This window comes from Cynocephalus volans, chromosome 3, assembly GCF_027409185.1.
Source record: "Cynocephalus volans isolate mCynVol1 chromosome 3, mCynVol1.pri, whole genome shotgun sequence".
NCBI lineage: Eukaryota > Metazoa > Chordata > Mammalia > Dermoptera > Cynocephalidae > Cynocephalus > Cynocephalus volans.
In genome coordinates, this window is record NC_084462.1 from 74,531,168 (window position 1) to 74,557,637 (window position 26,470).

General features: G+C 34.7%; 1 protein-coding gene across 1 annotated transcript in view; it reads left to right on the top strand.

Moving 5' to 3' along the window:
- The first annotated feature begins 383 nt into the window (after window positions 1-383).
- Window positions 384-26,470, top strand: part of CLPX (caseinolytic mitochondrial matrix peptidase chaperone subunit X) — a 35,131-nt gene continuing 9,044 nt past the window's right edge. Inside the window, exons 1-10 of the mRNA XM_063091484.1 lie at window positions 384-661; window positions 8,756-8,916; window positions 10,149-10,266; window positions 16,273-16,427; window positions 18,206-18,365; window positions 19,843-19,884; window positions 22,464-22,640; window positions 23,022-23,186; window positions 24,016-24,104; window positions 25,177-25,341. Coding sequence (XP_062947554.1) covers window positions 583-661; window positions 8,756-8,916; window positions 10,149-10,266; window positions 16,273-16,427; window positions 18,206-18,365; window positions 19,843-19,884; window positions 22,464-22,640; window positions 23,022-23,186; window positions 24,016-24,104; window positions 25,177-25,341 — 1,311 coding nt within the window. The 5' untranslated portion in view covers window positions 384-582. The remainder of the gene's footprint in view (window positions 662-8,755; window positions 8,917-10,148; window positions 10,267-16,272; window positions 16,428-18,205; window positions 18,366-19,842; window positions 19,885-22,463; window positions 22,641-23,021; window positions 23,187-24,015; window positions 24,105-25,176; window positions 25,342-26,470) is intronic.

Genomic DNA, 26,470 nt, shown 5'->3' on the forward strand with positions numbered 1-26,470 from the left:
AGTCACTTTACAGACTCCCCCCAGAGCCGCTAAGCCACCAGCCTCACTTCCACCTTCCCTACCGTCAACTGAAAATGACCGGAAAAAGAGCTTAACTACGACGGGTTGGGACTCCAATTCCCAGCATGCACCCCTCCCGTCTATCTCAAACCTTTCAACTCTAGGATAAGGAAGCTTTCGGAAAAATTGCGTGTCGGGACCTGTAGTCGCCCCAGTTGGGGTTAGCCACTTGCCGTAGAGCGCTCATTGGAGCCCAGGTCGCCGCCCCTTCCCTCGCCTCACGTTGGTGTCCCACGCACGCACACGCGCGTGCCCACGCCCCCTCCCTGGGCCTAGGGCGCACGCGCGCGCACGGTCCCGCGGCCCGGCAGCCGGGGGGGTGGGGGGAGGAGGAGAGGGGAGAAGGGTTAGGTATCTACTCCGGTGAGTAAACGCCAGCGGGGCACGGAGAGTGTGAAGGCCTGCTGCCAGGCGGGTGAACTCTGTACTGGGCCTAGGGCCGGCGGGAGGGTTCGGAACCAAGTCACCGCCCGCTGAGAACCGGAGGTCAGCAGGGGGTAAAGCCCTGGCCTAGGCTCCGGAATGTCCGGCTGCGGCGCTTGTACTTGCGGCGCGGCGGCCGCTCGGCTCATCACCACCTCGCTCACGTCCGCTCAGAGAGGTAACGAAGTAGTCCCACGTCTAAGCCCTTTTCCCTGGGGGAGTGGACCGGCTGGCGGATGGGGGCCCTGGCGACACCATGGGGCCTACCCCATCCGGGGGGTGTGAGGGGAGGCGCGGTGCTTCGCCCGCCACCCACCATGTTTCTCGTGGGATGGGGCTCTGCCAACCTCTGGAGCAGCAGTTCCTCAAATTTGGAGAAAATCCCTGTGCTTGCCAGCCCGCCCGCGGGCCTCCTGACTTTAGGGCCGGAATGTGGCCACTTCGCAGAAACCCTGGAAGAAGCACAAAATGGTCATTTCACTAAAAAGTTTCCCCAGACCCTACCCCTGTGGAGGACCGCAGCTTGCCCCGGCTGCGGCTTCTCTTCCGGAGCCTGGCCAGATTCCCCTTGGGTATGTTGAGGGCTCCAGAAGGGGCTCGACTGAGGGGTTGTCACTGTTGGGGGGCCTCGGGATGGCCGGCCGACCGGAACGCAGGCCACGGGAGACCTGAGGTGTTCACTGTCATTGTGAGGTCGCACAATACTTCCCGGCGCTGGTAAACCTCGGGGCCGCAGGGCAGCGGCTAGGGGGATTGGGGAAACTCCCGCAGAAATTCTTTTTGGCGTACTTGGGTGTATGAGCAGTCGTTGCCTGCTTTCCCAGTTTGACTGCCGGAGGTAGTTTCTCAAGAGTGGCGCTTGTTTACATTTCCTCTTTATTGGGAGCTGTGAAAGAGTGGCACCCCAGCCAAGAGATTCCGGAAAAGAAACCCTTTTTCTCTTCCCCCAATTTATGAATATCAGACTACGATACTAGGTCCTGTTATAACACTAACTTCTAGACAAATTCGTTTTATTTTGGCTTATCAGTTTATGACACTTGGATAAATAAAACTCCATTTTCCTAGTTTTTAGGTTAGTTATAAAATTTTTATGCTAAAAATATACCCTGACAGTTTATTTACTACACAGGGAGGGATTTAATAATGTAAGGTGGACAGAAGCATTTTGTAAAATGGCACATAAATGTAAGGGAGTGGATTTAGTCATGAAATGTTGTTAAATCTCAGCAAGTAGATGTCTCGATTCCAAGAATTTGATTTGCAAACACTTGAAAAGTGACATATTTTCAGTCCATTTATTTGGCATATATTTGTTGAGGGCCTGCTATGTGCCAGTCCCTGTTTTGGTGCTGGAGGTAGTGGTGAATAAACCTGACCTTTGCGTTTAAATCTAGTCTGGTTTCTAGGTGTGGATAAAGTGTGTGTGTGTTCTTTTTGGGCAGAGAAGGATTCTTTGGTAAAGTTCTTGATCTGTTCCAACCAAGTGTCCCTGAAAACTTTATGAATCATGAGATCAGGAGTTTGTTTTTTTTCTTTTCAAAACAACCACTGTTTTCTTTTAAATTTTGTTAGGTAAATCAACACAAATAAATGGCTTATTTAAGAGTTAGGTAAATCAACACAAATAAATGGCTTATTTAAGAGTTATTATCTACTTGTGTATCAATATAAGTTTACCATAGGCTTTCAGCACCATTGTTTTTACTGTAAAGGAATAAATTAAGCTTCAAATATGAGACAGTACCCAATATCTTTATAGATTTTAATATTTTTACTTGACTATGAAATAGAAATGATTTTCACATTCAAGACTTTTCCAAACCTTAATCACATAAAATGTTTATTTTCTATAGTAGAAACCCTATACATAAGTGTAGAAAAATATGGAGATATTTTCTTTTAGGACTTAAAAAACACCAGGAGGGTTACTTTTATTTAAGATTCCCGGAAAGAAGAAGAGAGGGGAGAGAGAAAGAAAAATCAGGATTGAACTTTGTCTCGTTTATTTTTCTTACAAACAGTAGAGTTAAGAATTTCATGAAAATGATCTTTTAACAAGAAATTGTGGGAGAATTTTCTGTACAATGAATTAAAATAGAAGAGGTGATTTCAGAGCTTCTCTGAAGTACAGTGCTATTTTCTATTTCCAAGGGCCTGTCTGTCATTCTAGACTTTAAAAATTTTAATAGTAGTTTGAAAAGTTTAGTATATTTTCATACTAGATAGTGGATCCGTTTTCTCTTCCTGAGGGGCCATGTGTATCCAATAATATATTTTTCGTCACTGTTTTATTAGACTATGAAAATTATAGTAAAGTAAAAATTTTAAATCTTTTTCCTTACCCAAATTGCTAATGTTTTTCAATTTTGATGTATATTTTTTTAAATGTGCTATGCATATATGAGGTCACTTTGCATTCTAAATGTGTGCATTCAGAAATGCTTGATTCCATTTAAAAAATTCAAATGACAATACTTGGTCTGGGTTTGGCTGCAAGAATTGTGGGATCTTGTGTAACTCCCTTGATTTCTTTTTTTTTTTTAATTTTATTTTGTCGATATACATTGTGGCCGATTATTGCTCCCCATCACCAAAACCTCCCTCCCTCCCCCCTCCCCCCTCCCCCTAACTCCCTTGATTTCTGACTGCCTTTAGTACTTGTCCATTCAAAAGGTGTCACCTCATAAGGGTATAAATGAAGATGTGAAGATGCTCAAACATGTTGGCATCCACAATTTTTGTGATAGTAACATAATGTGCCCATCTTAACAATTTTTAGTTAGATTTTAATTCTCTTTCTGCCTTTTTTTTTTTTTTGGTAGTCAAATACAATACAAATTAAATAAGTGAGTAAATGATCAAACAGCTTTATTTCTGGCATTGCAAAACATTTCTTCATCAACATTTCTCTTTTCTTGGCATAGTCATTTGAAGACCAGCAGACTAGCCTTAGTGAAAACTCATCAAATATTTTTAGACTTGAAGAAAGCTATCACAGGAATGATGTTATTTTTCTTTATTAAGAAATATTAAGAATTCAAGAAACAACAACTTGGGCATAAAATGAAAATTTGAAATTAACTAGAGCAGTAAGCATCAATGAAGTTGCTTGCACTGTTTGTGAGCTTTTGTTGAATAATTTGTGTTAGAGGCCAAGTGTTTATTTTATTTTATTTTTTTGTCTTTTTCGTGACTGGCACTCAGCCAGTGAGCGCACCGGCCATTCCTATATAGGATCCGAACCCGCGGCGGGAGCGCCGTACTCTCCCAAGTGCGCCACGGGCTCGGCCCAAGGCCAAGTGTTTAAGTGAGCATTTAATGTGATTTGCCATTTCATCAATCCTTACACACTTAAATATTGCCACCACAATAAATAATAATTTTAAAACTTTAATTAGTCCTTTCACTTTATTCCTAAAATATAAATTGTTTTATCTTTTAAGCTAAATCGTTTGTGTATTTTTGGATAATGCTTAGTTTAAGATTGAGTATAGGAAGTCAAGTATTTAAAAGTTGAATAAATCACTCTCCTAGTTCTTACTAGCCCTAAATGAATGTACCCTATTCTAATATTTTTTTAAAAAACAGTTGCTTTGAAACTCAGAAAGCTTTATCTGTCTTGTAACTAGTTTAACTTTTGACTGTCTTTTATCGTTGCTGACAAGTAGTCTTGCAAAGTACACTTTACAGAAATATTTCCCTTTTTTGGCTTTCAGGAGTTCTTCACCTGAGGTTCATGGCCACCAAGGGGTCCATGGATAGAATTCAGAAGATCTGTGAACTTTATTTTCACTAACCGCTAACTGAAATATAGCATTTCTTTCAATTGTGAATGTAGGAAACAAGTCATAGTAGTCTTATAAGTATCTGTGAATTTGTAACCAGTTGAAATCACAAATATTTTTATATCATATTATAGTTGCTGGTATCTCAGAATATTGTTTATAGTTTCTACTACTTTGAAGTCATGGTAGTTATTAAAGAGCTGTTAGATCTTATTTAATTTTGTTTGTTAATAAATAAGCATATTTAAAATATTTTGATAACTACTTCAGTATAATTGGTTTCCTTTGTTATATATTTTATTTTATACATTTAAAAACATTATTTTGAGAAGAGATCTGTCCAAAGACTTCACCGGACTGCCCAAAGGGTTTATGGCACAAAAAGTATGGCACAAAAATCCTCTGATTAGTTTGCTGCAATGCTTTATATATTCTGTGAAGATTTTATGATTGGTGAATGGTCATTTTAATTGTTTAGTACAGTGGTTTTTAAAGAGTGGTCCCTGATGTCAGCATCACCTGTATTATTAGAAATACATTCATGGGTCCCACCCTAGACCTTCTCAGTCAGAACCAGGAAGGAGCTCCTGCAATTTGTTTTAACAAACTCTCCATGTGATTCTGATGCATGCTCAAGTTTGAGAGCCACTGTTTTAGTAGTTTGGCATCCTACTGGTACCACCCATAGATTACAGGATGTTAAAACAGCACTACAGTACCATACCATCAGGGCCAGCAAATTCTTAAATGAAGTTTAAATGACATGAACATGTTTTTGAGTTAGTATTTTCTGTGATGACTGTATTATGGTTGGATTGGTTTCATATGTTACTTGATAGGTTATTTAAGGTGAAAGACTTATTTTTTCTAATCAAGTCTACTTGATAGACTTTAAAATGACCGTGTTCATCATTTTTATTTATCTTAAATTCTTGAAGATAATTTCCTTTCAGCATATTTTTTAATAACATTAGCTCTTGTAAATTGTTAAACCTATTTAAAATGATCCATTGTATCATAGAGTAAAGGGAATAATATACTATGTGTGGTTCTTCAAGGTTAAATTTTGTTCTAAATATCCAAGTACAAGTAGCCTCACATAAGGATTGTCATAATTGTAGTTTTCTTTGTGAATACATCATAATGGTTCAATTAAAACCCTATACTTGTTAAATAGGTTAAATAATAAGTTACTTTATTATTCTGTCTTTCATAGGATTTCATTTTAACTTATTATGGGGGTTTTTAAACACACAAAATAGAACAGTGAACCCCCAAATACTGTCACTTTCGCCTCAACAACCATTAATTTTCTGCATTGTTGATTTCATTTATCACTCCCCCATTACATTTTTGAAGGTTACTTTTTAAATTGACATGTCTTTAAATCATATCATGTCCTTGGAAAAACATTAATGTTTAGCTTAAAATTAGTGAATTTTACCTTAAATTTCATTCTAATGAGAGTGTAATGGCTGTCATCATTTAGTGCAAAAAATGGAAATGTTACACTTGAGAAAAATTTTTTTTTGGAGCACAGGAAGCTTTATTTATTTATTATACATATTTGTGGGATACAGAGTTGACTATCAGTAGTTGTGTACAATGTGTGATGGTCAAATCAGGATAGTTAGCTTATTCATCATTACAATACATAATCATTCTTTGTGTCTGTTAACCAATTTCTCATTAACCTTCCTCTCCCCCTTCATCCCCCTTTCCATCTCCAGTAACCACAGTTCTTTTCTCTCCTTCTAGGAGTTCAGTGTATTATCATGATTTTCTTTCTCTCTTTATTGTTTATTTATTTATGAATTCAGCTCCCAGTTATGAGTGAGGACATGCAGTATTTCTCTTTTTGTACCTGGGTTGTTTCACTTAACATAATTTTCCCCAGGCTCATCCATGCAGCTGTGAATGGCAGAATTTCATTCTTTTTTTTTTAAAGATGACCACTAAGGGGATCTTAACCCTTGACTTGGTGTTTTCAGCACCACACTCTCCCAAGTGAGCTAACCGGCCATCCCTATATAGGGATTCGAACCTGTGGTTGTGGTGTTATCAGCACCACACTCTCTCAAGTGAGCCTCGGGCTGGCCCTAATTTCATTCTTTTTTATGGCTGAGTAGTGTTCCATTGTGTATTCATACCACATTTTTCTTATCCAGTCATCCTTCGATGGACATTTAGGTTGGTTCCATAGCCTGGCTATTGTAAATAGAGGTGCGATGAACATGGGAGTGCAGGTATTCCTTCGACATGATAATTTCCATTCCTTTGGATATAAACACAGTAGAGGGATTGCTGGATCGTACGGTTGTTCTATCTGTAGTTGTTTAAGGAACCTCCATGCTGTTCTCCATAATGGCTGTACTAATTGACAGTCCTTCCAGCAGTGCAGAAGCGTTCCCCTTTCTCCACATCCTCACCAGCATTTGTTATTTTCCACTTAAGAAAATTTGAAATGTCTTTTGAAAACATTACTAGAAGAAATACATCAAATGTAGTTGATTTTGTTTATTAGTATTCAAATTTAATAGTGTTAAGCAAAATTTTTACAGTCTGTGGATTAGGGACTGGGGTGTCACAAGCCTTTAATCCTTTTTTGGTGTTCTTTGTGAATTTGTATAGAGATGGGAGAATTTTGTTCCTCATATTTGTATCTTTCCTGAAAAATTTGACGGGTTCATTTTTGTACTTTTTGGAACTGGAATGGATGACCTAGGGTAATAAATAACTAAAGAAACTAGGTGTTGTTTTTTTTTTTTTTTTGGCAGCTGGCAAGTATGGGGATCCGAACCCTTGACCTTGGTGCTATAAGGCCATGTTCTAACCAAGAAACTAGTGGTTTGAACAGTGCATGCAAGAGAGTCAGAAAATTGGAGTTAATAAAACCAGTTATATAACCAAGCAGTTGTTTTTGAGTTTTTGAGGGACATAATTTTAAGTCAGTTTTTGCGTTTAGATACAATGTGCATAATCTCTTAAAAGCCCTAACAGGTGTACAAAAAAAAACTTAAGCCTGAGTAGTGAATTTTGCAATGAATAAAATGAGGCAAAACTAAGGATAAACTAACCTCCTCCCCCTTTTTTTGGGTTTGCTTTATTACCTCCTAACACCACGCTGGTAAACTGATGGGAAATGTCCTTCTTGGTGATTCATTAGTGTATGTTAGCTTATACAAGGTTCTGAGTAGCCCTGCAGTATTGAAATCTATGCAATTGTGTTTAACCTAGGTTCATTAAATTTTCTTGTGCAGGGAACAATCTTAAAGACCACCTTGGGAAGTGGTGCCTCACAGTATACAATATAGCTATTTTGCCATTGGCTATCATTTATTTCGGGGTTTATTTTGGATTTATATGAGAAAAATCAGGGGGCAACAAACATGGACCAAATCTGGCCACATCCATTTGTTTACATATTATTTGTGTTTGCTTTCCTGCTACAATGTCAGAGTAGTTGGGACTGAAACTGCATGACCCGCAAAGTTGAAAATATTTACTGACCTGGCCTTTTCACAAAAAGTTTGCCAACTTCTGACCTAGTCTATAGAATAAGTCACTCATTAACATATATTCCTTTTAGGAATGTTAATGTCAAATATGCCAAAAGGTTAAAATGTTTGAAAGCACAATGGTGGTTACGTGGTATTTATTGAATTATATTTCTTTTTTCTGTAGGATTGAAATATTTCATTAAAAGGTGTGTTTTAATGAATAGCACATAAGTTTGTTTTTCCTCCTTTTTTTATTGTGGTAAAATACACATAACAAAATTTGCTATCTTAACCATTTTTAAGTGTATAGTTCAGTACTATTAAGTACGTTCATATTGTTGTGCAACTGTCACCATCATGTTATAAAACTGAGACTCTATACTCATTAAAACAGTGACTCCCCGTTCTCTTCCATTCTCGTCAACTACCATTCCACTCACTGTCTCTACGATTTTGACTGCCAAGTACTGCATATAATTGGAATAGAACATAATTTTTTAAAGAATATTTGAAGTTTGTTTCCATTGTTACAGATAGTACTCCCATATCACCAAAGAGATAGACAAGAATTGCTGTCAGATGCTTATTCTCATTGCTAGGAATAATAGAAGAAGAATAAAAATAAAGGATGTAAGTAACCTTTTTCAAAACCCTACAAGTGAGGTAAATGTTGAACTCTTCTCAGACTTTGAAAAAGCCATCCATTGTTATGACAGCTGGTCTTGCCTTACTTCCAAAGGACAGATTCATAAAGAAACATCTTTATTTACCTGGAATATTTCAGAGGCCCAGGCCTGGCCTGGTTTTGAAAGGGCTTTGCCTCCCTCATGGTGTCACTATTTTCTCTATCAGTTTGTACTACTGCTGTGAAAACTGTAGCTTTTCTCAACCTCCTTTATGCTCAAGGGATTTTTGTTTCCAGGTGATTTATTGAGGAATGTCAATGTTTGATGTGTAGACTAACAGATATTATTTTATTTTCAGGTATTTCTTGTGGTCGCATTCATATACCAGTTTTAGGAAGACTCGGGACCTTTGAAACTCAGATTCTGCGAAGAACTCCTCTTAGAACCTTTACAGAAACACCAGCATACTTTGCCTCAAAAGATGGGATAAGTAAAGATGGCTCTGGAGATGGAAATAAGGTAATTGTTTTATCTTTGTTGACACCTAGACACATATGTGAGTTCCGTCCTTTAAACAATTAAATATAATGATAGTACTATGTATCCTGTTGGTTTGTATGTTTTATGAGATGTATAAAATGATCTGAAGAATTTTATGTAATTTTATTTTGTTTCTGTTTGAACTGTAAAATACTTTTATAAGCATTGCACTTAGTAAGCAATAATTAAAATTTCTAACATCTCAAAGTAGTAAAGAAGTGTCATTAAATAGTCTATGTTGTCAGTCAATAGGATTGATTAGGAACAACCATCATTTTCTGCTTTCATACAATTGTTACAACTCATCATAGTATTAACCCCGCTTTATCCTCTACCTAAAAATCTTGAATTCCTTGGCCAGCCACCAAAAAAAAAAAAAAAGACATCAAAATCTTGGATTTCTGGTATTACTTAATGTTGGGCTACTCTGTACCTAACAAGTACATGATTGGTGATTGTATTGGGTCAATGAATTATTATCAGTTTTTTTCATTATGTGAATTTGACTAACACTTGAGTTAATTTTATATGCTGGACAAAATGGTAGATACTTTCATATCCATACTTAATCGTGACGACTCTCTGGAGTAGGCAAAATTATTCCCATTTTATTTATTTATTTTTTTAAAAAAGATGGCCGGTTAGGGGATCTTTACCCTTGACTTGGTGTTGTCAGCACCACGCTCACTCAGTGAGCTAACCGGCCATCCCTATATGGTATCCGAACCCGGGGCCTTGGTGTTATCAGCACCACAGTCTCCCAAGTGAGCCATGGGCCAGCCCCAAATTATTCCCATTTTAGAGATTAGAAAAATTAGATCTAAGAATGTTATGAGTCACTACCTGCCATAATGATAACTCCTGATTCAATTTTGTTAAAATGTAGTTTTTTACTTTTAATAACTTTTTTCCTAGTGCTTGTTTAAGTCATCAAAAGAAAGCTACTTATTATACATTCTGGCACATACCCTGTAAAGGAGGACTACAAATTAAATAAATGTATTTACTAGAACTGATTTGATTTTTGTGGTAAATAGATCTTTTGACACCAGTGATAGTAGAAATATAATCTATACTAATAATTCCATTCTAGAAATTGTAAAAATTATAAGATTTGTTACAAACAATATTGTTTATATTTAAATTACATATAAAATGGTTGCCTGAAACTAATAATTGACACACTCTTTTTCCTCCTCCACAAACATTAGAAATCAGCAAGTGAGGGAAGCAATAAGAAATCAGGCTCTGGGAATTCTGGGAAAGGTGGAAACCAGCTGCGCTGTCCTAAATGTGGTGACTTGTGCACACATGTAGAGACCTTTGTGTGTAAGTATTAACTTCCTCTAGTGTTCTTTTTTCCTGCCTTTTCTACAAATCATTAAATGTATAGAAATATATAAATTATATAAACCAGAATTATTTTCTTCCTGAACTTACCTGATTCTCTGGTAAGTTCAGCAGATACTAAAAATCCTCAGAACTGGTAATTCTTTGCACTATGGTATGAGAGATAATCTAAGAAAAATATTTGCCTTTTTATTTTGCTTATTTGTCGTTATTTCAAATTTGGGTTTTTTGAGTTTTTGTGTGTGATCATTGCACTAGAGGAGAACCAACACTTATTTATTCTGTATTTATTACTACATTCGTCAAATATCTACTGAGCATTTCGTATGGCTGGGAAGGTCCGTCACTTAAATATTAAGTTAATTTCCCTATCTGAGTACTTACCATGGGAGGTAAGCCCTAACCCTCAATTCTAAGAAGCATCTGATATTTATTAATGATTCAGACACCGAATAGAAACAAATCAACTCCCCTACTTTTGCTGTTAGTGTCAGTAACTCTGAAATGCAAAGATACTACTACAAATGTTTTCTTTAATGAAATCAAAAAATCAAAAAATCTCATTGCCCACACCATTTAGAGTTAATGGTAATGACTCAAGGGTAAATTACATCACACTACCATGTCAGCCTTCTTATACAATCCAGTTGTAAAAAGGCTGAAAGTCAGGTTTGGTAAGACTTTCAGTTTCTGATGATTAGCTGGAGAGGATTTTCCATATTCTAACCTTAGTATTGAGCCTTTAGTTACAGTTTCACATTTACTATTAAAATGATAGGCACCATATGAAAAATACTATATGTAGCACATTTTTATGTCTCAGAAAGACTTTTAACGAGGCCCTATTTTGTAGTTGGAGTATTAGAGGTTCTCTTCATGGTTTTGCCTAGTAAGGGTAAAAGAAGAATCAGTCTGAATGAAATTTAATTTGGATCACAACATAAAATGAAAGTGGTAGAACTGAATGTGATAAAACTTTCTAAGCAAATTTGATGTGATATAATAAAATTCTGGAGTCTGAGAATTGCCCAATTAATAAGGGGAGGGTTGTATTATATATATTTTAATCAATTTTTCTTTTTTTTCTTTTTTTTTTGTTCAAAGAAAGACTTTAACCTTTATAGACCTAAAGAATAATTTCTTAAAGTAGAAAAGGAAAGAAGCCAACATTTAATAAATGCCAACATATAAAATTTTATTGTCACAAACTTATTTTTGACAGGAAAATGAGTATCTACATTTTTATAAATGAAGAAGCTGAGACTTAGCAAGTTTAAGTAATTCATTCAAGGCCACATAGCAATGAAGATTTGCTATTCAGAAGTTTCTATCTCATACGTTTCTACCAATTAGAGATTCTTTAGGGATAAACTAGCTACTCTTCAGATTAAATTTATTTTTTTTTTATGCAGTATTTTCAAAACTTGCCAGATGGGAATAGTCACTGAGAGTGACTGTTAAACAGAATTTCCAGGCTGCTTCCCTAGACATTAAGACTTTGTAGATGTGGGGTGGGTTCCTAGAATCTCTGTGTTTAATAGTTAGGCCAAGTGTGGAAAGACTGCTTTAGTGTAATCAAATCAAGGCTGAGGCCTGTTTCCTTTGGGAATTCTTTTTTTTTTTTTTTTTTTTTTTTAAAGATGACCGGTAAGGGAATCTTAACCCTTGACTTCGTGTTGTCAACACTACGCTCTCCCAAGTGAGCTAACTGGCCATCCCTATATAGGGATCTGAACCCGTGGCCTTGGTGTTATCAGCACCACACTCTCTCAAGTGAGCCATGGGCCGGCCCCTCCTTTGGGAATTCTAACTGGCGGTGGAGATGTGGGAGTAGAAAATGTACAAGGTAAGAGTAATAGAAGAGTACACACTTATATTTAGTAAGGAAATATATGTTGAATTAGACAGTGCTAGGTTTAGAAAATACACAGATGAACATGACACTGTCCCTGTCCTCTGGAGCTTTACTTGCAGACTCCAGCAGTGCAATGAGCCCCTCCTCCCTTGGTTTTGCCTACTCATTATAAAAGTCTCTTCAGAGTGCATTCTTTTGAATGGTGATGGCCTTCTGTGTCTTCTCATTAAAAATTGGCTCATCCTAGTTCTAAAGAGAGTTTTGTTTGATTTCAGGTTCCTTATTTTTTTTAAATGTACATTTATGTTGTTACCAGTTTATAAACATCTTTTTATATGCTTTTTGGTAACTTGTAATTCTTTTGTGAATGGCCTATTTAGGTAATTGTCCACTTTTTGTCTTTTTTAATACTTTTAATTACTCGAGGAATACATGTATATATCCTCCTTTATAAAAAGTAAAACATTATCAATAAAGCTAAAGTTTCTGTAATATATCTTCATTGAACATATGACTTTTTAAAAGATATAAATGGTATATTTTTCATGTTTTTGGAAATTGCTTTTTTTAATAAGCAATGTTTTGAGAGCTATGTAATGTTAATATGTACAGGCCTAGTGCTTTCTTTAAAAATTTTTTTTCTTATTGAGGTATCATTCACATACCAGATGCTTCACCGTTTTAAAGTGTACAGTCAATAGTTTTAGTATGTTCATCATTTTTTACAGTTATTCTACTGTCCAATTCCAGAACATTTTTATCACCCCAACAAGAAACCCCATAGTCCCTAGCAGTTATTCTCCACCCTCCTCCCCACCTGCTCCTGGCAACCATTAATCTCCTTTCTGTCTGTATGGATTTGTCTATTCTGGATATTATACAATATGTGGTATGTTGTGTCTGGCTTCTTTCCCTTAGCATGTTTTCAAGGTTCATTGATGATGTGACATGTGTCAGTATTTCATTGCTGTTTATGGCTGAGTAATATTCCATTGTTTAGCTATTCATCAATTTATGGTCATTTGGATTGTTTCTACTTGTTGGCTATTAAGAGTAAGGCTGCTATGAACACGTGTATAAGTTTTTGTGTAGACATATGTTTTTAATTTTCTATGGTATATACTTAGGAGTGGAATCACTGGGTCATACGGCAACTCTGTGTTTAGTTTTTACAGAATTGCCAAACTGTTTTTCACAGCAGCTGTACCATTTTACAATCCAGCCATCAATGTATGAAGATTCCAGTTTCTTCACATCCTCTTTATTACCTACCTGTCTTTTTTTATTCATGGTAGATGAGAAGTGATATTTCATTGTGGTTTTGATTTGTATTTACCTGATGATTAATGATGTTAAGCATTTTTTCATGTGCTGATTGGCTGTATATCTTCTTTGGAGAAATGTCTGATTAAATCCTTTGTCCATTTTAAAATTGAGTTGTCTTTTTATTATTGATTTGAAGAGTTTTTTAAATATATTCTGGATACTGGACCCTTATTCAGATACATGATTTGCAGATATTTTCTCTTAGTCTGTGGGAAGCTCTTTCCTTTTAAATGTTGTTATAGTAGGCGTCAGCAAACTTTTACTGTAAAAGGTCAAATAGTAAATACTTTAGGCTTTGTGGGCTGTATGATCTCTATTCTGCTCTGCTGCTAAAGAGCAAAATGTATTATATGTATTATAAAGTGCAGAATTTACTATAAGGACCAATATATACTAGTCTTTAGTTTTCTTTTGCCCATTTAAAAAAATAACTTGTCAAATATGAATAGTCTACCTACTTTTATTTAAGGTAGAGCTTTTAGTTTTTATTTTTATGTATATAATACTTTTTGAGGACTTATTGTACTTATGTGTCTTTGATGTTGGAGTTAAACTTTTCTGCAGTAGTTTGGAAATTTTATGTTAGACCCTGAAATGTGTTTAGAATCAAAAGGAACTTTCATTTAAACAAATCTCCCAAAAAGGTTTTTACTAAGACAGTCTTTATTGTCTTTGGCATATTATACAAGCATGTTTAGTGGATGCAGTATTTATATAAAGGAATATAGAATATTTTTTAGTAGTCATTTAAAGGAAAGAGGTTTATTTATCTCCTAGTAAATTATCAAAATTAGATTTTTGCTCCTGGTTTTTAGAAGTAAAGAAATATGCATTGTGATGCTTGTTTTTTTCTTTTTCTTTTTCTTCCTGAAAAGCATTTTGTTAAATAAAATTGAATCCTTGAACTTGGGTATATGTTAAACATGTTTCAGTGTAAAATTGTATTGCAGATATTTAAGTTGGATTTAATCAGCCTTTCAACAGTAAGCAAAGAGGGGTGTGACTTATTGGTATGTAATCTCTTCCCCCTTGACCTAATTTCCTTAGGGAAATATTCTGTTCTTGTGTTCTTAGGCCAGATTTTCCTGTCACACAGACTGAACTAGATCATAGTCTTCTCTGCCCTTTAATCCTTGCCTTGTTTACCCTCAGTAACAATTGTAAACTGGTGTTTCATTATAAAGGCATTGACTTATCTTTCCCATTGATGGGAAATGGTGATTATGTATTTAGGCTTATGATAATCGCAGGTACTTGGAATAGCGTGATCTTTTTCTTCAGGTAAGTAAGCATTTATAGGTGATCAGTAAGTAGAAATCATGGATGAACCCTTTTGTACTTTAAAATTTGCTGCTAGAATTTATCCAGATTGTATTTTTAATTGGCCTTGTGTTAAAAATGAAACATAAGAATTGAATTGATTGTACCAATAATGAAATTTATTTCTTAAATGTCAAATTGTCTATTTTTTTCATTTAGAATATTTTGGGAAGATTTAGGTGTGCTTGCCAGTGCAGTCTTCCCTATATTCTATGGATAGGTATTTATATTTATAATTTTCCCAAAGGAGACAACTTCCCATAGTTTTTTGGGGTTTTTTTTTATTCTTTTTCTCTGCATTTCTACCTTTCTAGTTGGATTACAGAAAGATAACACAAAAATGTATTACTTAGACATACCAGCTTTGTGTCTGTTATCTGTATCTATATGGGATTCTCTACCATGCTCCTTTCTGAGGTCCCTGGTTACCATTAGTAGGATTAGGCTTGGAGAAGGTTAGAGTATATGTCTATGTATGTCCATATGTCTACATCCTATAGCCATATTTAAAAAAAGAGAGAGAAAAAGGGCCAGTCCATGGTTCACTTGGAATAGTGTGCTTGCTGATAACACCAAGGCCATGGGTTCGATCCCTATATAAGGATGGCTGGTTAGCTCACTTCAGAGAGCGTGGTGCTGACAACACCAAGTCAAGGGTTAAGATCCCCTTACAGGCCATCTTTTAAAAAAATAAAATAAAATAAAATAAAATAAAATAAAAAAGGAAAAAAGAAAAGTAAATCACTTTTGCTTTAATACAGGATATTCTATAGCTGATGTATTGGAATTGAGAAACCCTTTTTATTCTCACTTTTAATTGCTCTCGTGTTGCTTTCAAAAGCTGTATGACTAAATCAAATCAGTATGACTGAGAAAATTGTTATTTAGTTATTTTTTTAGTGATTTTGGTCAGAGAAATAAGAATTAGTGGAATAGTTAAAGATGAAATTTAAAAGGTAGGAAATAATTTTATATATTTACCAACTTTTAAAAATGCTAATAGGTTTGAGAGAACCTAAAGAATATACCTGTTTACAGTTTTAGTATTAAAAAAGATTTTAATTCTTTCAACTTTTATGTATTTTTGAAATTTTTAATAATAAAATATTGGAAAAATAGATTAATCTACTTATACTTTTTTTCACAGTTTGTTCATTTAGGTATTTCCATAAAATAAGGTGATTATTCTCAAAGTGGCTTTTCAAATTATCTCTAGTGAATGGGAAGTTGAAAGAAAATCAGTCTTTTCTCTTAATGAAGTATATCACAAAATGAAAAATCCTAGTGGAAATGAACAGAAGGTAGTTTCCTGAACTCATGTATTTTTGCAGTATACATATTGTATAAACTGGTTGTTTGTGTAGCTAGTGAAGTGAACTGCAAGCTACTTTCTGTTAAGTGCATAGCTTGCATTTACAGTCTTTAAAGTTAAACATAGTTGGATTTTTTTTTTTCCCTCTACTGATCTGTTGGTTTTTTTACAGCATCCACGCGTTTTGTCAAGTGTGAAAAATGTCATCATTTTTTTGTTGTGCTATCTGAAGCAGACTCAAAGAAAAGTATAATTAAAGAACCAGAATCAGCAGCAGAAGCTGTAAAATTGGCATTCCAGCAGAAACCACCTCCTCCCCCCAAGAAGGTATAAGTCTTAGCTCAGTCTTCTAAGCATTTTATTTTGAAAACATTCCATTTCTTCCCTCTCCCTGATTTACACTGAATCCTAATGCTAGTGTCTAAACAAGTATTATAAGTTCTTAATATGGACTATATCTGGCTAAATTGTTACTGATATTTGATACTTCAAATTTAGGTATGGAGTCCTTTGCTTTTTCCCGTATTATGATTATTATATTCAGTAATAATGAAATTAAAATGGTGTTAATACCAAGTTAATCTGAAATAATATCCTTACAATAGAGCAGCTATTGGTTTATTTTTGTTAGTTTGGGCCCCTAAATAACATTAGCCTGCAATTATCCCCCTTAAATTAGTCTGTTTTATGATAAAACAGCCTTCAGTCTAACAATATAAGCACGTAATTTTTCCACAGCCAGTGTTCCAGGACTGTCTTGTATAGTACCGTGGCTTTTGTGGCATGAGCTCTTTCCTGGGCTCTCAGGCAGAGTGTGATTTGGTCTTGTCTACCATCAGTTCCACTGGGTACTTGGTGTACACTTTTTGAGAACAGGAAGCCCTTGTGCCCTGGCCATGTGCTCTGTTCTGGCTGCGTCTCAGATGTTTGCACACTTAGATTATTTATCACCCTCTGCCTCAGTGTATCTTTCTTCTTCTACAGTGTTTAGATACCAGTGCATTGGTCTCTACCTCCAAATGTGCTGTGACAGCTTTAATAATTCATGAGTATAATTTATGAGGAATGAAGATTTAAAAAACTATAATAAAATGTATATGGTCAACAACTAAACAGTTTGTCATACAAAAATGGATGATGTAATTGAAAATATAGCTTTTAAGCTTTATACTACTAATTTGTGTAGACTTTAAGCATCTGACTCAAAGTTCTAGAATGTAAGCAATTGAACTATGTTCAGAAGTTGGTGAATATTAACAGTTCATTTCTATTCACTAAAAGCTTAAGGAATTTATTTACTCCAGGTTCTAAAGTGTTGGCAATATCCAAGTGTGGAATAGAGCTTTAGTTTCCATTAAGATTAAAGCTTTCAGATTGTCATTTAGGTAATCGAGTAGCTTTGAAGTTAATATCTGAGAAAAAGCTAAATATTTGTGAGTATTAAAACACATAGATACTGCTAGTATAATGGCTTTTTATTATATAATGCCTATTTCTGAAAAGGGTAGTTCTATAATATATTATCTTTGTGAAGAATATTGTTCATATGATTGAGAAAGGTGTAGAAAAGATTTATTTTAATGATTTACATTAATGATGATACCTTTAGACCCATGGTGGCATGTGTAGGTATTCCAAGTAATTTTAATACTAACTTTAAAAAAAAAATTAGGATTGACAATGTTGTTTATAGAATATGGAATACTTTTTTTAATTTGGTTTTTTACTTTGCATATATAAAGCCTAAATAAAGCCTCTATAAAGTCAAGTGACTTAGGAACCATGTGAATATTTATAGAGTAGAAACTAGTATAGCACTAGTAGTGTACAGTGATACTTCATTAAACTAGAGAACACATGAATTGTTTTTCTTCATTTAGGATTTAATGCCTTTGAATCATTACTGCATAATATGTCATGCCCTTGGCATTTTAATTTTAATGAGAGTCTTTGTTCATATGTAAAACTGTAAGCAAATATGCTCGGTATATAACTTTTTTAAGTGTGTGGTTTTATGATAACTCATAGTAAATTATTCATGCCTAATAATAGTAAATTATTCATACCTAATAGTAGTAAATTATTCATACCTAATCATTTTTCAGATTTATAACTACCTCGACAAGTATGTTGTTGGCCAGTCATTTGCTAAGAAAGTGCTTTCGGTTGCTGTGTACAATCATTATAAGAGAATATATAATAATATCCCAGCTAATCTGAGACAGCAAGCAGAGGTTGAGAAGCAGACATCATTAACACCTAGAGGTTAGTGTTTTTATAATTGACCAAAATAGAGATTACTATGCTTAGAAGTAATCTTTATTTGTAACTCCTTGCTTTCATCTTAAAATGCTTTTAGTATAGTGCAGCATTTTTCAAAGTGCAAGTCGGTTCCCATCAGTGGGATATGAAATTATTTTGGTAGGTTGCCAACAGCATTTCTTAAAAAAAATTTAATAGGTGTGACTAGAAAATACCAGAATACATTATCTTGTATTTAAGTAATGTTTTTTTTAAACTTTCATTTTTGGTTATATGTGCATGGGTTCTGAGTTACAAAGTAAAATGTATTTCTTATTGAGGGTCTCAGTAAAAAAATCTTTGAAAGCCGCTGGGACAGATTGAGACATTGTCTTTGAATTATATACTTCACCACAACTATTTCCTGATGAAACATCATTGGGATGCTCAGTACCACTCTGAGTTCTTCTCTTTTGGGTTCAGAACACAGAATTTCATTTGCCTAAGTCAGAGATATGTGGAGATGATAATTGTTAATGTGACATATCCAGCATTCTTTTCCTCTCTGGGCCCCAGCAACAGAGTGCAAGGTTAGGGCATATTTGTAAGTGATTCAATGTGCAGTTGCTATTAATAATAGATTCTAATATATTAATATACTTACTGCCCACAGTAAGTTGAGATCACAAAGTATATTAATAGAATGTGTTATATTAATAGAGTGATTTTATAAAAAACAACTATGAATAGAGTAAAATGTGAGTACTTAAGTTTTTATTTTGTTGGCGAGAGCCCTGATTTGGGATATAGGCCTACAATCCATTATTTTAGATTCTTTAGTCATCACTGTACAATTTGAGAGAGTTCTCCTAAATACTTAAATTTATAAAGCTATATTATCTTTTAATTACCTTTAGTAGCTACTAAATATATAACTGATTTCAATGAAGACACTTTTTCACTTGTTGAACTTACTGCAAAGTACTTATGTGGTGTATCAGTTATTTATTTTTAGAAAGCGTACGTCATAACTAATGGAAGTCTTGGAACCTTCATTTTTATAAGGTCCAAATAGCACTGTCTAGTCATGGAGCAAAATTTTTTTTGGTTCTTTCAGTCAGTAAATCAATATTTAAGCTGTTCTAGGTATGGGAAGAGCAGATAATTTCGATATTTATAGTATGAGGGGTTTTAACTTTTTTGAAGACTTAAATTATTATTCTTTTGTCTTAAAATAGATACTAATTTTGTATTTGACAAATGTTAATATTAGCAACTGAACAGCCATCATTAAGCATGTTTTTTAAAAAATGTGTATGTATATATAGAAAGAATGTAGCATATAGATTCTTTCATAGCATAAAAAGCTGAAAAAATGTTAATGAACACACCGTTTAAATATATCTGGAAATGGGCAGGAAGTGGGATACCAGTTATTTGTTCTCCCAAACTAAATAAGTACATAATATTTTCATGTTGCCATTTTCATCCTTTTTCTTAGAGTTAGAAATACGAAGACGGGAAGATGAGTACAGATTTACAAGTAAGTCACCTCTCCTAAGGGCCTGCTCTGTAGTCATTCTTCCTTTTGAGATTTACTTCAGTGAAGTGTCTCATCAATAGTAATGGTAGCCATGTATTTGCTTGTATTAACAAGAAAGAAGTATATTATCTTGGGCCGGCCCGTGGCTCACTCGGGAGAGTGCGGTGCTGATAACACCAAGGCCCCGGGTTCGGATCCCATATACGGATGGCCGGTTCACTCACTGGGTGAGCGTGGTGCTGACCACACCAAGTCAAGGGTTAAGATCCCCTTACCGGTCATCTTTAAAAAAAAAAAAAAAGAAAGAAAGAAGTGTATTATCTTAATGTGTTTATTATATGTTGTATCAGTCCGTTTATGTTGCTTATAACAAAATACTGAAACTGGGTGATTTATAAAGAAAAATTACATTTATTGCTTACAGTTTCTGAGGCTGGGAAGTCCAAAGTCCATCTGGTGGTGGCGACAGTGACTCAGGGGTCTCACATTGCAAGATAGTGGAAGCAGAGAGAGCAGGGAGAGAAAGACAGACTCTCCTCTTCTTTTAAAGCCCTCAGAACCACACGCCTGACCTCCATTTTTAATCCATTCACTAATGTATGGTCCTACAATCCAATCACTTTTTCAAGGCTCCACCTCCCAATTACCAGAATAGGATTTCCCACTCTCTTAACTGTCACAGTGGGGGCCAAGTTTCTAATACATAATAGGGGACACAATTCAAGCTTCAGTGAGTTTTAGGGGGATATTATTCAATCCACCATATGTATATGTATGTGAAACTTTCGAATAATTTTTCATAACTAATTTGCGTAGTTTGTATATGTTGGGTTATTTCATGTATTTGATTTTATCTTTTCTGTTGTGATACTTCTTTTAAAGCATAACTTGGAGAAATAATATATAGTTTTCCTCTATAAACATAGACATTAACAGGAGTTGTATTTTTTTAAATCTGTAGTTTGCTATTTTATGTCTTTTTTTTTTTTTGGAGGTCACACTACAATAAGAGCTTGCCTGCTTTTAGGTGACAGGAACTTTTGGGGAGGCAAATTATCTCTTGGCTATTCTTTGCCAGAAACCACAGTTTCTTTTTCGGTATTTATGAAACTTTTCATAGTCTTGCAAATTATGAATAAGCCCCAGTTCATTGTTTCCAGCCCTGGATTGCCCCTATAAGCATCAAATGGTTCAGTGGAGGTATGGAAGGAACTGATAATACCAAGGAGAGTGGCTATTCTGACGTTTCATACCCATTGTGAATTATTCACTAATCATGAACCCTCAAATGTAGCACAATTTAATTAAATTCAAGTGTTTATTGAATGCCTATTATTTTTTGAATAGAATAACCCTTTACCATGTTTGAAGATACTGTAGTTTGAAAGAGACAGCTAGATGGAATAGGACCATAATAATAGGTGGGTCTGCTGTGGTGAGCTATTATTCTATCTACTGGTTTGATTAAAATAATAATGCACTGGGAAATATTAATAATCTTAATGCATTTCTTAGAAAAAAACTAAAAATAAATCCAGAAAATATAAACAAGTTTGATAGTATGATCACAGGTACGTCAGATCCTGAGAACTAGGAATAGTCTGGATATTTACAAATCTAAATAATCTTTAAAGACTATTTGGATTCCTTCCCTCAGCCAAGAGAAAGTGAGAATAAAGATTCATTTTTATTCTGATAAACTGATAGTTTACCAGCAATATCAACCCATATACTTAAGTGTTGTCTCTCTAATAAAGGAATCCTAGAAAGATCCAGTTGAAATCCAATAAAATCAGAGATTTACATAGGGACAGGGATAGTGAGGTTTACCATATTTAGTTTTTCTGGTAGACTCACAGAATCATTTTTAGATGTGGAAGAGACTGTAGAGGTCATATGTCTCAGTATTATCATGTTAAAGCACTTGTAGGAAAATTAAGTGACTTACCATGGTCCTATAACCACACAGCTACAAAACTGAGGCTAGAATCCAAGTTCCCTAATTCATATTTTTTTTCCTTTCTCTACAGCCCTGCTTGTTTTCATTTGTATTGGAAAAAATAAAATAATGGTGTACCTCTGTTTATCTTTCAAAGTGCCTCTGAATCAATTACATTTTATTCTTACACCTTTCAACCATGTGTTTGAAATTGATAGGACAGGTATTATTGCCATTTTGTAGATTAGGAAACAGAAACTCAGTTTATATCTCTTGCTTAAGATCATATAGCTATTTACAGACAAAGGAAGGTACAAAGCTAAAGCTTTCTGATGCCTACCTAGCACTGTTCTTCCATTAATGGTGCTTTCCCTTGTGTGAAGGAGCATTCTTACACTTTACATAAATAAGGAGGGTAAAAAGAATCCATTTCCTTTGTTTGAGGTTCCTTGTGTAATCATTGTGTGTTGTACATTTGTCAGTAGATAATTTGAGATTTTCTTTTTTTAGGTGGGACAGAATGTCAAAATATAAATTTTTCTGAATGGGTGCTTGGTTTTAGATATTGGATTTTATGCAGCATTTTTTTTTTCAAGTAAATTCAAATGAAGCTCTAGTAATTCCTTTGGCATTTTTTCAGAATTGCTTCAAATTGCTGGAATTAGCCCACATGGTAATGCCTTAGGAGCATCAATGCAGCAACAGGTAAATCAGCAAATACCTCAGGAAAAACGAGGAGGTGAAGTATTGGATTCTGCTCATGATGACATAAAACTTGAAAAAAGTAATATTTTGCTGCTTGGACCAACTGGGTCAGGTAAATTATCTTCCTGAGAAAACTTACTACTTATTTTAAAAAATAGAATATAAACAATTCTGTAACTGTATCTTGTGATTGAGGTATTCTGACTCTTGAGAAGAAAATCTAAGGCCAGTCTTCTTGGTACATTATCAGTGTTCATGCATGGGCTTCAAGCTGAATTTGAGGCATTGATGTTGCCCTTTATGCCAGTCCCTAACATCTTAATGAGAATAATAAAATAAATAACATACAACTCAATCTGAATAATGGTAGAGAAAAGATATAACAGTTAACAACTTTTTATTACATACTACTCAAATTTATTTTGCATTTTTGTAGAAAAATTGTGTGGCAATGCATTTTTAATAAAATTTTAGTTTCTGTTTCTATTTGTAGGTAAAACCCTGCTGGCACAAACTCTGGCTAAATGCCTTGATGTCCCTTTCGCTATCTGTGACTGTACAACTTTGACTCAGGCTGGATATGTAGGTGAAGATATTGAATCTGTGATTGCCAAACTACTCCAGGATGCCAATTATAATGTAGAAAAAGCACAACAAGGTATGTTTTCAGCATAGCTTGTCTGTCCCCAGATTTAGTATATTGGGGAAGCAGTCTAATATTAAGAGGTAATATAATTCTTACTTTGAGTTAAGGACTAAAATTCTGTAAGTAATTATATGAAAGTACCTATGTTACATACTATTTAGTACACTGGTTAAGACCCACAAAGTTTGCTCTGCCTTTTTGTCACTAAGATGACTGCTAGGGTGAAAACAGCGTAAATTACTATTCTGTTAGGTTCTTAGTACTATTGCTTTTCTTGTTCTAATTCTCCTCCAGCCTCCTCATGCTGGGGTTAGGGCAGGGGTGGGATGGGGGCAAGGGCAGAGAGTGTAGGATGAGTCTAGAAACATATTAGCCCATTGACCTATAAGATATCATAGATTCTGCATTTCTCCTTTCTCCATCTATCATCTTCCTTATTTACATGAAGAGCTTGATAGCTTCCTGTCCAAATTCCTTTAAGACAAGAATAAGGTGGGAAAAAGAGTAAGCTAAAGTTTCACAGTACTGTATATACCTTCTGCTTCTGTTCTATACTCTAGCTCACATCCCATAATAACTTGAGTACATTAGTGGGGTAGATAACTATTGTCAAAGAGATTTGGTTATCATACCCAGATAACATTCGCTAAAATAAATTACAAAACAGTTGCACAAAATGATGAATGGGAGAGATAGCAGTGTATTTTTATATCAAGCCATTGCATATGTTAAGTATGAAAGATTGAATAACCTTGCTCTCTAGCTACCTAGTCTTTTAAAGCTGAGGCTGTCTCGTGTATATCTTTTTCATATTATAAATAGAATCCTCCTTAAATTATAGGAATTGTCTTTCTGGATGAAGTAGATAAGATTGGCAGTGTGCCAGGCATTCATCAGTTACGGGATGTAGGTGGAGAAGGCGTTCAGCAAGTAAGCAGTTGAATATTTTGTTCAAGCCCACTAAAAGGAAGGGAATACATCAACCTCCCAAATATTGTACGTTTGGTTTCACATTCAATTAGATTGTTTTATTTCTCTCACCTCAGACTCCATATACCATTTTAAAGTAGTTCAGATTCTAAAAGAAAGTTATTGTTGATGATTTTAGTAACAATTTACCCTTCTTAGGAAATTAAAGATATTTTGAAGAAAACACAATATTTAATTTTTGTTTTTGTTCTTTAAAGGACCAGTTAATCATTTCTAGAAGATTCTTGAAGAAAGTTCTGGTTTTAACTAGACACAAATGAAATATGTACATGTTGCTTATTTCTTCCATTTAGAAGATAGGTATAAAATAGTGTTTAATCCCTTGCAGAGTCATAATTGAAGTCACAACGATCTATTGGCCAACTTGACCTTTTAGTGGTAATTGACTGACATACACTAAAGGGTGAGGAAAATTGCTTCAGTTCTTATGACACAGACAGGGAGAGGTAGACTCACACTTATAAAAATGTGCTGGATAATTGTTTTATAAAGCTACCTCAAAATATAGGTATTCTCAAAGTTTAATGCTAGGCATAGAATAGAATTTTAATTTATGTAAAGGACAAATCTTTAACTATTTTAAAATTTTGAATGTTCTCACCATGTTTGAGTACCATTTTATAGAGTCATAATTCTGTCTTTTATGTCAGAGTTATGTCCTTACTATCAAAAACAACCTCTTAGGTTAACTCCTGAATTTTAATACATCAGGAATCCTGTAACCATTTCAAGTAAATTTATTATTTTTGGGTGGGTGATCTGAACCTGTGACCTTTGTGTTATAAGTCCATGCTCTAACCAACTAAGCTAACTGGCAAGCCCAAATTTATGAATTATTAATAATGATAAGTGGATTATATTTTCACATTAGTTATAGAAATGGAGGAATTTTCACTAGTTATGCTCATTGACCATAACCACATATTATTTTCCCCATTGAATCCCATTATTTAAAATATAATAAATAAAGCACTTATATGATGATGCTATAAATCATTTATTGTTTATTTAGGGCTTATTAAAACTACTAGAAGGCACGATAGTCAACGTTCCAGAAAAGAATTCCCGAAAGCTCCGTGGAGAAACAGTGCAAGTTGATACAACAAACATCCTGTTTGTTGCATCTGGTGCTTTCAATGGTTTAGACAGAATCATCAGCAGGAGGAAAAATGAAAAGGTAAGTTTTTCTGAGGGGTTGCTAGAAGGATAGAGAGCATTGAAAGTTACAGGATGGACACTAAGTTTCTATTCTCATGTCTCTGGCTACGAGTCATGGATTTTTAAGAGGTTAGATTTTCTAGAGCATATCAGAAATATCTTCCTACTTTTTTTTTTTTTTCAGACTAGTGAATTGGAAGATTTCTAAATATCACCTGTGTATGGACATTTTTAAAGTGTAACTTGTTGAATTCAACTTTATATTTTATCTAAGGAGGTTTTTTTTTTTCTAATTATTTGAGGTAGCTACTGTATCAGTAAAATTTCTATTCATTCCTCCTGCCCAATTCTCTGGAGCCCAATAAACAGCTTATCTCCATTGCCCCTGCTTATAGTCTATCACAAATCACTACTGACATTTGTAAATGGAGGGAAGCATTTTGGGGGGAAAGTGCTGTGATCCCACTTAGTTTTATAGATGTTTCTTAAACATTCTTATAAGCCCTACTTTTAACTGAGACTGGGACTCGTTTCTTCAAATCGTCAAGGTACTTGCCCATTACCTATCTGTTGATTGATTACAATAAAATGTAATGCCAACATAGTGGCGAGAAGTCCAGAACACACCTGTATTTTCCATGTTTTTGTGTTTTACATAATAGCTAGCCACAAATGATCACTTTTTTATTATTCAGCATTCTACCTAAATGAGTATATCATAAATCAGCTGTTTGCTATATTGCTTGCTCTAAGTCTCCTTGGCCTTGAATGCACTGGTTTAAGTAGCTGTTGATGGTATGGTTGCCCTTTGTATAGCCTCATTCATCATGTATAGGGTTTGATTTTTATTTTTCTGCTAATTTATGTAGAATTTCAATAGCAAGAAAAACATAAATTAACTAGGTATGAAAACTACTTGTTTTTCTTGCTATTGAAATTCTGCATAAATTAGCCTAACAAATTAGAAAAATTATTTCTTTTTTCATATGTGTATGAGAGAGATAAGCTTGTATTTGAAATTCCGTAACCAAAGGCAGGGACCACGTTCTTTTTTTTATTTTTCTTTTTATTTTCTTTTATTTTTTTTATTTATTATTTTATTTTTTTATTCCACGTTCTGATATTTATCATTAATACTACTTCATTCT